Genomic DNA, 12,348 nt, shown 5'->3' with positions numbered 1-12,348 from the left:
ATGATCAGTGCCCCAGTTTTTTAGGCGTGCGACAGGTTCCCGCACGTACGGTCGCTATTGAGTGACTTAATGATCGTAAAAATGACTACAGTACAGTCCCAGGATGATGAGCTGATAGAATATACGCGAAGCACATATTCTTCAGCTCTGTCTTGGTCTTTTTGTCAGACAGCAGTGTCCCACACCTCGCACGTGACAGCGGTTGATCTTTGTGGCATTAGTCAATTGATGAGAATTATCTAAAGAACAAGAAGCGACTGATGCCACAAAGATCAACCGCTGTCGCGTGCGAGGTGTGGGACACTACTGTCCGACAAAACCCTCACAATTATACCCAGCTGTACCGACATTGCATAACTGTGGGGTAACTATGGTATAGCGAATGAACAAGCAGCGGCAAGATCGGAACGCTCATTCACTGTGCTGCCTAACAGGCAGCAAGCAGTTCGTAATGCCATATTAGTGATGGATTCAGAACCTTCTAGGTGACGTCGTCATCTATGCTGCCTGGGTGGCAACATCGCCACTCAGCCCAAAATCACAAGTATAAGAAGCCAATTTTTCACCATCACTTAGATAGAGAATCAAGAGTCTTTCGTTGCCCGATTCACAGGATCTCCTTCCCGATCGTTGCTCAGTCATCCATACTGTCCGTGCCTCTTGTTGTGTGACAAGCCCTGCAAGCAGCGTAAATGGTGCATAGCCGTCGTGTGGTGAGAAGTCATACCTTCGAAGAAGAGCAGGATTCATGTTACTGCGTATGTACCATTGGCTTATTCTGGCTGTGTTGCCTGTAATGCCCGGACCACTTGCTTAAATCACCTGTGTTGAAAAACGCAGATCTTAGCAGGCAGTATGTACTACGGCATTAGGTAGTGAGCACAGCCGACATATAGACAAGATCATGGCGACCTTGAGCAGCAAATGGCTACTTAATGTTGCAGAGCAAGGTTTTAAAGACCGCTATCCATGAAAAGACGGCGGCGAAAGCTCTGAAATCTAGACGGTCTACAATATCGGGAATGAATCCGGCATCGAAGCGAGACAGAACATGGGACAATTTTTCAAGGGCGACGTCACGTATTATGAAGAGATGCCACCAAATAAGCCGTCGATATGATGCTGACGTCTACATACTTGTGCGACGAAAACTTAAAACCTATGACTATAATTCTACGAACGATTCGTCTTTCCCAGCTACTATTGACCTCGTGGGTGGACCTGTTCGCAGACAAGTCCCAACGCTGATTGCCGATTCAGGAGAAGCTATATCCGCCTGCGGTGAGGAGAACGCCTTCGTTTCAATAGGTCTGGCGATGGCAAAAAAGACGGCAGTGCTCCTCCAAGAGTCACAGGAGCCAAGTCAGACTGACAAAGCGAAGAGGTTGCCTCAGAAAGGACAAACACTAGTATGCTTTAGTAGCTTATGAGAGCTTCCACCATTGATAAACATGAGAGATCAAACACTTTGATAATTCGGCCGTAGCGTAGGTATGCCATTTTTCACCCAAGAGCGATAACCACCCATTGAGCGGGCTCTGGGTAGCGGACAGTAGTGTAAGTCGCTTTGGCCACTTGAAGCCCTATAGTCGGGGTAGAGCTTGGAGAGTCGTTTCTTCTACCTTGTCAAACTTACGCCCTAAGAGATAGGTAGAGTCGTTGAGTAAAGCTTGTTGACTCTACTGAGGCGGAAGAAATGCGTTGAAGTTTGGAAGTCAGCAACTCCGTACATGAGCACCAACATCGTTTCATGGGCAAATTTTTGCCCTCGTCTCCCTCTCGAAGTTGACTTACGCGAGCGAGTCATATCGACATATTCTTCAGGGACAGAACGCGCCTTGCAAGTTGTACTGTTACCTACATGACTTCAACAGAACACCATTTTGGTTCACTCTGTTCCAGTGTCCGCATGAAGGTAGAATGATCCTTCCTCAACCTCGCAGGCTATGTCGAATCGTACGAGTTTCGGGTACACAGCTTTCCTCGCCGCGGCTCGTGCCAGGGCGCCCAACGACGGACTATTCTAAAGGTGACGTTTATGGGGTATGTGGTCCGGTGATCTTACCTGGGCGAGCTGCTTCCCGGGCGCGCACTGAGACTGGGTGCTTGCTCCCTACTCTGCTGCAGCTTTGCGATGCAACTCAACTCGGGGGGGGGGGCAGGAGAAGCGATGCTCGTGGAGGAAGAGGGAGGGGCTGGTGACCAGACCAGTGAGAGGGAAGAGAGGGGGGAGAGGAAAGGGGACAAGGGGGGCTGTTGGCATTGCCGGCTTGTCCCCGGCTTGTCCCCGGCTTGTCCCCAGCTTGTCCCCAGCTTGTCCCTTACCGCCCACGACTCTCAAGGTGGGTGGAAGGGCTGCGCCTTGGGAAGGAGGCACTGATACGTCACAGTGATGACTTCGGCAAAGCTGGCCCCCGTCTTCCTCTTCTCGTTACTCAATAGCTGAGGGCATGGGGGGCTCAGATTGTCTATAAATGGGCCCAAGTTATCTATCCACCCACTTTCATTAACTGTACACCCAAAAAGTGGATTAACTGTGGCTGACGGCCGAAGAGGGCCGATACCGCCAATTTGTATGCACACATTCTCTACGATAAGTAGAGCCAGGTAGTAACAGTTCTCCTTCAACGATAAGGCACCCAAAATTGAAGCTATTCGTACTGCGCTTTCTATGCTGATGAGACTATTCTTTGGTGTTTACAACAGGCCTCCTTCTTCGAGTGCACTACGTGCCTGATCCGCTTCATCTAACTGTGATTCCAATTGATCCCATACATCCTCAAGGGCGGCATCGTCCGTGAGGCCAGCGACGAAGATGCAGTCTTGGGTCTCCCGCCGTACCGGCTGATCGTCATCATCAGAGACTGGCGTTTGACGCCCGGCTTGTTGATACGCCCGTTGCATCCGTGTGCCTGCCTCGTACGTATCGCCGTTTTCCTCGATGTGCCGCAGCCCTCGTTCCGTTGAAGTCATCGCGGCCGTTACCGTACCCGTCATCGCCGCTGGTGCCGTTGAGGAGGAGGCAGTCGTATAGCCTCAGCCCGCTCATGCCGTTCAGCGATCTCGTGATGTGACGGATCCCGCCGCGTTGATCTTGACCGCCGTGACTCTTCGAGGTTGAGTGAGCCCTTGGGGCGGCCCTTAGCCCTGATAACTTGTGGCTCGTATGGTGCCCGAGTAGGGCTTGTGCCCTGAGCGCTTGTATCGATCGGAATATACCAAAATGGGTCGAAGTCGTCGAGTGTAAGGGAGGTATTGGTGTTGATAGACTCGAAGATTCGATGGCAGCACGGTAGCCCTCGACTAGTAGCCCAATTACAAGGACATTGACCTGGCGGCGGTTTGGCCCGTTGACTTCGGGGTCTAGAGGATCTTGCGATGATCATCTATTAGTAGCTTTAACGCATATGACGATACTCGCTCGCGGATCGGCATATACGGCGCCTGTAGGGAGAACGTTGATATCTTGTGGAGGTTTCGATTCTCTATCGCTGTGATCTGAGCAGCCTGATGGCCCAGAAGCGTTCGAATCGTTGGAAAACGGTCGTCAAATCGCCCGTACAGGACCAAAGGAACTTCTTCATATGAGAGTGAAGTCCCTCGACGATCGAGGTCGTTGTACGCCCGAAGTGGCGATATTGATTAACGAAACAAGATACAAACTTCTCCTTCCAAGGCGTTAGCCACGTATTGCAACAGTATTGTATAGCTGCAAGCGGGTGGCGGCCTGGTGTCTCAAATTGGCGTAAACGTTCGTTGAAGCTATTCACATCTTGTGACTTGACGATCTCGTTCCACTCTTGTAGAAACGCTTGGAATGCCGGGGCCCGTACGACTCGATTGCCGATTTTGATGCCTTAGGGAAAAATTGCTTGCATTTCGCAACGACATTCTGGTTAATATGCCACGTGCAGAGAAGGTTAGTACTGTTTTGAAGCTCGCGAAAGCTATCTAACGCCTTAAGCAACGCAGTATCTCGGTCCGTGACAGTGACCCTTGAAATGGGATCGACTCCTTCTCGCAAAGGACTAGCAGCAACGAGATAGCCCAATAGTAATGGGACTCGGTCTCGCCGTTCAAGAAGATAGAGGCAATAGAGAACGTTTTGTTATCTCGAGTGGCCGCGCAGATATTCAATAACGGCATATTGAATCGGTTCGTCTTGTAGGTACAGTCGAGGACGAGGACATCGTGATGCTGACGCCATCGATGGAAGGTAGCACGAGGCGCGAGAAATAGCCCAGTTAGCCGGCCCTGGGGATCACGACTATCTCGATGAAAGAAGTCGGACTTATCTAGCCGGTCGTAGAGAAACTGAAGAGGCGTACGGCCAGCTAGTTCTTCCTGACGGTGCCTAGCCAAGGCGTTACTCACGTCTTGAGCCGTGATACCGGCTAAACGAGGATCGTCGTGAACCAGGTCACGAAGCTCGCCAGCAATATCGGTCGGCCGGGTATTGTTATTAAACTTCCGGATAATGTCGTCGCGATACTTCTGGATAACAAGCGCCCGGTACTTCGGAAAGACCATCGGGTCATCAACAAGGCGATGATTGTGAACATCGTGAAGATAAGAGATAGTCCAGTAACCGCGTTTTCCTTCAACGAGAGGCGAAATTCACAGTCTGTTTTCTGGGTTGCTGTATTGAGGCGACGACGAGAGATATGAGCAGCTTTATCCTTCCGATTTTCGTAGGGGCCGGCCTTGATACAACGAACAAGTGCAGACTTGCGTTGGCCAGCGTTATCCCGCTTCGATGTTCGAATGTGTAGGGCGTAGCCCTCAGCCTCAACAACGGTATCGGCGGCTTCCATCGCGGCCTGGAAGGTCGGGAATAGTGTCTTCGTAAGCGACTCCATGATTCGGGCTCGTAAGGGCAGAAAACGCGGTGCGAATAGCTTCAGTTTTGATGGTATTGCTGATAGTTACGGTTACAGGATGTTGTTACGCAAGCATCACGAACTGGCCAGCTGGCCGGCCGGGAATGGGCGCACCAAAATTAGCGGCATCGGCACTGCGCCTGACCCAGCCACAGTTGATCCACTTTTTGGTGTACAGTTAATAAAAGGAGGTGTATAGATAATTGGGCCCTATAAATGGGTCACGGATTCCCCATTCCCCGGATTCCTCACCATCTAACACTTTTCTTCCATATCTTTGTTTCCTACGTGACCACTGTGAAGATGGACCGGATAACTCTGAAGAAGACATACCGCTGGCCCTCTCCGAGTCAAGGTCACTCATCCCACCATTCTGCAGTCACGTGGAACTTCCGTCCTCGACCCCGTCTCCCTCGCCGTCCAGTTCAAGGAGCTGCAACTCTGGCTCCAGCAGCAAATCAGGAAGCACAAGTGAACCCATTCAGACCATCTCGGAGCCTGATGAAACCCCCGACGTCAAGTTTGGCGTTCCCGTTGTCAATTCGACGGGCCCAGAGACATTGATGCAGGGGACAACCTCATGCCTCGCGCAATCCCCAGCACCTACCATAGGCCCAACAATGGACGCCAACCGTCTTCAGTCTCTTTCCTCAGAGTGCGAAAGGGTCGTCAGTGAGCAAACTAAGACACATCAGCGTAGCGTTTTGGCAAATCAAGGTATTATGAGTTCTCTCGCAGACAACCTGCACTTGCAGTTCTTACAGTATTTTGCAGAGAACGTAATGATCGAGCCTGAGTGCCCATCACACGTGCAGCAGGTGCTTCCCGAAGCGATCACAGTTTGTAAAAGTCCGAGGTAACCAAGCCGCGCCGAAGCAGGCGTAAGAGGAAGTCTGCGCCACGCGCTGCTGCTTCTGTTTCGTATCGTGTTCAAAGAAGCGCATTGCGACTTGCACCACTCAGGAATACGACTTTTTACGCTTGGGGGAGGTACGAAAGGCATGGAACGGATCCATCGAATATAAGGTCATTTGGAAGCCAACCTGGGCGTCTACTGACGATCTCCGGGGCAAACGGGCCTTGGAAGAGGCCGAAGAGCTCGTCGTGGATGAGTTCGGTCAGGTAGTGGGAAAAGGAGATGGGAAGATCGGGCCATTTCGGCATGGATACCAAGTCCGAATAGAATATGTCACACAGGGTACATCAGCCTCCAACAGACTGAAACCCTGACTCGCACAGTAGTCACCAGCTTAACAGTCACAGAACCTTCCATCAGGTTCTAGTTTGTTCCACTCGCATCGCCTATAAAGATGCAGCCCATGCTACGCTCTAGATAGAAGTTAGAAGAATCAAGAGTCTTCCAGTCCCTGATCTTTATGCTCACTTGCTCATCCTCCGTGCGATAGAATATCTAGGTTATGCCGAGACAACCCTATCTTCGCTCCTTTGCCTTGTACCAACAGCAATGACTAAGAGGATCCGAACAATAGGAAGTTCTTGAAAAATATCAACGGGTTGTTGTTGACTTGATATGAGACATGGACCAAGACATGTTTAGGCAGCACTTACAAGTGGTGAGTCACTGGATAGTGGCACGGACGTGCCACTATGTATATATGTATGTTGAGAGCTGTCAGACAGAATTGAATAGAAGTAAGTTCAATCGCAACAGTTGTTGCCTCGGCGATGGGCTCCTGCGTTTTTGTATCATTTTTTCGCGCAGCGCGTTAAACAAATGTTTTGAAAGCCAAATAAATTATCGCTGCCATTTCTTACCCGACAGATGGCTATTTACCTTCGTTCAATTAGTCTCTAGTATCACTTCTTGGAACTGAGAATTATGGGGTGGAATAAGCAGGACTTATCGTGGGGTCGATTTGCGGAGTAATTTCGGGAAATCGTATGCGATTACACATCTACCATCTGATAAGTGCCCGGCGGCGCGCACGCGAATATCTCCACGGCCAGCAGCCCAATCCAGGCCATTCCGGGGCCTGGGGACTACTACACCGGCGGCGCGTTTGGTCGAGGAGCACCGTATAGGCTACTGCCCGTCGAGATATTTGCGTTGCAGCGCCGCGAATGGGTAATGGGGGGCTAGGCTCGGCCACAGGAACTGTGAGATAGTAATGCACTGATCCTACGGCCCTTTGATCCTCAAAAATATGTCTAGTTACATGGATATAAATATGTGTAAAGACTCTACGAGGCGGCTGGCTTACGTCGACGAGGGCGGTCCGCTTTCCCAGCCGGGTCCTCCGCCCCGACGGCCCTGACCTCGAGTTGGACCTGGTCCCGGGCCTGGACCTGGGTCATCGGGCACGGGGTCCCTACCTGTACCCGTATCTGGCCCTGGCCTGGCCCCGATCCTGGCCCCGCCGTCGGCGCTGTTTGAGTTCGTCGACGAGTCGGTTCAAGCTTCGGCCGGCGCGTAACAGCTCTAGCTCTGCAACGGCCGCCTCCTTGCATTTGCCGGACGCCATACGGGCCAACAGCTCGTCCCAGATCACCTTCCGGCGACAGAACTGCACTCTGACCCCGTTCCCCGGCGCCAGCGGCTTCCCACGTCTCTTCCAGCTCCCGTACGGCCTTCTGACCTGCAAACCCTTCCTCCCACTCCTTCCAGACGTCCCCCACCGTAAAGACCCTTGCCAGGGCTGTGACGATAGGCATGCCTGGTACCAGAGGCTCTGGGTCGGGGGCCGGGGCCGGAGCTGTATTGAGATTCAAGGTAGGTACTGTTGACGGCGCCGGCGCCGGCGCCGGCGCCAGCGCCTCTGCTGACCCGGCTCCGAAGTAACCGGTAAAGGTGATAGGGACCTTGCCTTGGAGGAGGGCATCGAGGCCGCCCTGAATCCCGTCCAGCCGGGCCTCAAGCCGGATGGCGAGCCGCTGACTATTCTGTAACAGGGCCTCCCGCGTGCTCTCTATGACGCCGCTTAGTTCCGGCAGCGCGCGTCGTACGAGCAGGCTTACCGGCTCCATAGCCCCTACCGCGGTGGACCGCACGGCGACGGCGAACTCGTCCCACTCGGGCCCGCTAAAGGGGCGTAGGCGAAGAACGGTAGCGACGGGTAGCGGAGCTGTAGGACGGCCAGGTCCTGCAGAAGTACTATACGCAGGCGCCGCATAAGCTTAGGAAGCCGTCGGCGGCTAAGTCGTCGTCGTCGAGACCGCCTTCTGCCCAGCATTGCCGGCGCGCCCGCGCCTCAAAGCGGGTTCCCACTCCTCGATCCACGGCCACAGCTGCTTTTGTAAGACGTACGGGGTTCGTGAGCCGCACGCGCGAGTAGTCCCCGGGAGGCCGAGAAGCCGGCGACGATACGCATGAACTGCCGCGGTAGGTGCGTAAGATATGCCTGGCAGAGCACGCTCTGGTTCCAGCGGCCGGCCTGCGAGATCTGGGCGAGCGACGTGCCATGGGTCTCCGCGTCCTGGGCGCCCACCCTGCGCGGGAGGTGCGTCTTCTTCGACGCGATAAGGCCGGCAGCGCCGAAGATACGCCAGGTCTCTTGTAGCTGCGTCGGGTACGAGCTCCTGCTCGCGGTCCCGCCCGACGAGGACCTTGATCCGATACCAGTCCTGACGGCGCCGGAAGGACGGGGCGGTTCGCCGGCGACGTGCCAGCGCCAAAGAAGAGCTGTGCTAGGCCCTTGCGTACAGAATAAGGGTCCTTGTGCCGGAGCGCGCCCATAAACTCCTTCCTCGCCGTCTTATTTAGCTTGCCGTCCCGTAAAAGGCTTACCAGTCAACCACAGGGGTCGGCCCTTCCGAAGGCGGATAGTCGAGTAGGGACAGGTCTGCAAGCTCCATCTTGCGGCGGTTCTCCCCGTAAGAGGTAGTAGTGGCCGAAGAGGAGGTCGACTCGCGTACGGAGGTTTTGCTGCGTATACGCGGCGCCAGTGAGAAGGAGATCCTGGATCCGAAGCCATTCATCGGGAGGTAGCCGGCCTGGATCCCGTCGCTCCCGCGGTCTTTAAAGGAGGCTCGGTCGTGCTTCCCCGCTGCCGGCCCCGTTGCTCAAGGAATCCTCGTACGGCGGCGCCCCGGGATTCTCCGTATTCGAGTTGCCGTGAGCCACCTGGAGCCTCCATGGCTCGATAACGGCCGCGATATAGGCGTCGATAGTGCCCCTCGTAAGCAAAGACCCTTCGGTAAGGTCTACTGCAGCCGTCGCGAGGCCTGTGGGTGGCACGTAACCCTCGCGGTCGTCAGCGAGCAGCTCAGCGGCCTCGGCCAAGGGGACCTCAAAGCTTCGGCCAGGCTTTCGGCCTCTGCCATGGCCGCGGCCTCGAGCTGCTCCTGTTCGCGCTGTTGCCGTACCTGTACGGCCTCGCCGTTGCCGTCGCCCTAACCTTACCCCGCGCGCGCGGCTTCTTCTGCGGCGGCACAACGCGTCGTAACAGGATATCCTCTTTGAGCCACGCCGCCAGCTTGTCCGGCGTTACGAGCTCGCCGTCGGGCCAGCTATAGAGCGAGCCGTCTGCTGCGGCCCGGGCGTATGGCACCAGGCCTATACGTATTTGTCTGTTAGCCGCCTGGGGCCGTACGTGACAGGGATCGAAGTGGAGGACCGGCCGGGGACGCGCCTTCCACTCCCGCTGCTTCGCCGCGTAACTCCGCGCCGTGTTCGCCGGCTGTTCGTCCTTCTTCGCCTGGATGCCCGCCCTCCGGGCGCACGGGCGCGATCGTCAGCTGCCGTGTACGAGTCGTCCGCGGCCATCTCGGTCGATCGGGCAACGTTCCTACGGGGCGAATGTCTGGGCTGGTGTTGGCCGGAAACCCGATAAGTTGGGTGGGAACTTATCAAATGCACTTATCAGGCGTCCTGCACATGATTTCACGGGCGGCGTTTTGCGGGCGATAAGTGGTCACGTGGCCTAAGTGAATTACGACGCAATTGCGGGCACCACCGATAAGCATGCAAAGAGCAATAGGATATCCACAGCGGGGTTTTGGTGGCTGATTCAGCGGCTGAGCGCCACAACACCGCAGTTTAGCGTCCGTGCCCTCAGCGGCTTCCAATATCCACCCTTGTCCACGGTCGGCCGGACGGCCGACCGCCGCCAGAACGCCGCGTCTTGAAGGGCTCTCAAGGCTCGACGAGCTCGTCAAATTACGGGGAGGAAACAAAAATAGTGTATTTCTACCTCTTTAGTTGTACAACTTTTGCCTTTCTGTTGGCTCGGGCTGTTTGCAAAATAAGTCCAGCGAGCAGCCGGTTTGCTGCTGTTGTAAGTTGACAATGTGCATCGCGGCCTCCTCGCTACACCTGGGGGCCTTCGCCACCTTGCAAATCCCTTATACCCTCGAGCCGTAACGAATACCACTGCAATTCATTTTGTCGCCCGGCGCGCCACCGGCTTCCCCATCTACCGTCGAGGTCGGCAATGGCTGGCCCGCCTCGAAGGCCAACCGTCCACTCGCTCCAGAGCGCCTCGACCATTTTTACTGCTCGGCACATCTGATACCGTGGCGGTGGCTCTGTCTTAACCGTGATCGTATCTGTCGCCGTCGGGCTCGTGGCACGGCTATCAACAATGCTCGACTGAGCCGAGACGAATCGGCTTCCATCTCCTCGTCCTCCCTGCCCAACGACATCAACCACGGCCGGGGCCGTGGTGGCAGTGGTGGTCGTCGCGGCCGTAACGGAAGTTGAAACCATTCGAAAAAGGGACGACTGGGCTACCGCAAGACGTTCTTCGGTGGCTCGAAGCTGCTCGCTTAGCTCTGTTTTAAGCTGGATCGTCCTTGCTTCGTTCCGCGCGTCGATGGATTTAAGATAGTCCGCGAGGACCGGCATCGCCTGGACTAGGACTGCAAGCTGGCTTGGACGCTCCTCTTCAGGACGAAGTCCGATAGCTGGTGCGCGAACGGGGCGTAGGCCGGATGCCGGAAGACCGGGTGGTTCCAAACGGGGCTGCCGGGGTATTTCTTCATCAGGACAACGGAATCCTGCAAGACAACCTCCCGTAAATAGAAGATGAGGTTCGTCGAACCCATCGCTGCCAGGTCGTTCTCCTGCTCGGTACCGGGACCGAACCGGCCTCGCCAACTGTCCGGCTCGGGCCAGATCATCGAGAGCAGGACCTCCGGCGGCGTCACGCCGGCACGGCGTATCTCGAAGCATCCGGCCTGCGGCGGGTGCCCGGCCATCGTACGCATGAACTTGCGAGGCAACGAGTTCAGGTAACAGCCGACCATCTGCTCCTGGTTCCAACGACCCGCGCGACGGATCTGGTCTTCGCTAATCCCTTTAGTTCAGCCGTCCTCGCCCCGAGCTGCGGCCGACATGCGTCTTCTTCTGCGACGTGACGCCGGCGTAGGCGAAGGCCTTGACAACCCACTCGCGCTGTGAGTTGTACGAGAAAGCCGCCGTCCGGCCGGTGCCGTTACCCTTGATTAGCCGGATGTCGTACCACGAGGACCGCCTGCTGAAATCGGAAACGGCTCACTACCGAGATCCCAACGATACAAGAGGTAGAACGAGAGGCCACCCAGGATGCAGATTAGCGGGTTCCTATTCCGATACGCGCCGGCGGTCTCGAGGCGGCCGTGCTGGTTCTGCTTGCCGGCTCGTGTCGTAAAGATGAGCGGCATGCACCGGGTCGAGCCCTCCCCGGCAAACTCAAAGGTGAATAGGTCTGAGATCTCTGCAGCCCGACGATCGCCGCCACGGGTGAGAAGATAATGGCCAAAGAGGAGATCCACGAGGGTCCGAAAATGACACTCGGGCGATGTGCCGCTGTGGGCCCACAGCTCGTGGCATACTCGTTCGAACTCGGACTCCGAGTAACCATCGAGCAGAGTATCGCGGCCTTTATCGGCATAGTTCTCCTGTCTCGTTGGGCGTCCCGGCGCTGTAGGGACTTGAGGTACTCTCGTACGTTGTCCTCGCGCGGCGACGGGTGCGTATTCATTCCGAGGGCCTTCTGCGTCCGGTAAAGATCCGTGATTGCGGTGACATAAGTTCGGACCGACCGCCAGGCCAGGCGGGTCTCGTCCTGCGGAGTATCAGTGGCGGCCTTGCGGCTCCTGACCTTCAAGGGCCGACCGGCCACCTCCTCGACGAGGAAGAGGAGGAGCTTCTCCTCTGTGACCGTAGCGCCGTCACAGTACTGTTTGTGGCGGCAGAATTGCTCGAATTCCTCTTGCTTCGGTGCGTACGCCGAGGTCGTATTCCTGGCCGAGACTCGTGGATCGCAGAGAGGATCGTCTGCGCATTGGCGCGTAGCTCCGCGTCGTTTATCGCGTTCTGCCGGATGCGTTGGTCCACTCGTACGCTCGACGGCTTTGCGCGACTCCTGCCCCTGCCCCTGCCCCGGCCGCTGCTCCTGCGAGCTTCGGCAGGGCCCCTTTGTCTTCGCCTTCCGTCGATTTGGCGTCCGGGCCATGGGATATATCGTGACGGGGAAGACCAAGGCAAGCCTGCGAGTGACCACCAGTCCGGGTTGGAGCGGGGTGGCGC

The 12,348-nt window shown here is 55.9% G+C and overlaps 2 protein-coding genes across 2 annotated transcripts; both read right to left on the bottom strand.

The window, feature by feature from the left end:
* Positions 1-7,210: 7,210 nt before the first annotated feature.
* HRG_01372 (centromere DNA-binding protein complex CBF3 subunit) lies at positions 7,211-9,603 on the bottom strand (the record flags this gene model as incomplete). The annotated part of the gene is made up of 8 exons (XM_044859843.1): positions 7,211-7,412; positions 7,486-7,781; positions 7,857-7,963; positions 8,146-8,462; positions 8,626-8,763; positions 8,918-9,154; positions 9,204-9,393; positions 9,561-9,603. 8 exons carry the CDS (start codon positions 9,601-9,603, stop codon positions 7,211-7,213), a joined length of 1,530 nt encoding a protein of 509 aa, XP_044726243.1.
* Positions 9,604-10,691: 1,088 nt separating this feature from the next.
* On the bottom strand, positions 10,692-12,274 carry HRG_01371 (centromere DNA-binding protein complex CBF3 subunit; the record flags this gene model as incomplete). The annotated part of the gene is made up of 4 exons (XM_044859842.1): positions 10,692-11,134; positions 11,336-11,717; positions 11,768-12,096; positions 12,163-12,274. 4 exons carry the CDS (start codon positions 12,272-12,274, stop codon positions 10,692-10,694), a joined length of 1,266 nt encoding a protein of 421 aa, XP_044726242.1.
* Positions 12,275-12,348: the final 74 nt, after the last annotated feature.

This window comes from Hirsutella rhossiliensis (assembly GCF_020360975.1).
Source record: "Hirsutella rhossiliensis strain HR02 chromosome Unknown scaffold00001, whole genome shotgun sequence".
In the NCBI taxonomy this organism is placed as follows: domain Eukaryota; kingdom Fungi; phylum Ascomycota; class Sordariomycetes; order Hypocreales; family Ophiocordycipitaceae; genus Hirsutella; species Hirsutella rhossiliensis.
This window is presented reverse-complemented; position numbering and strand designations above follow the sequence as displayed.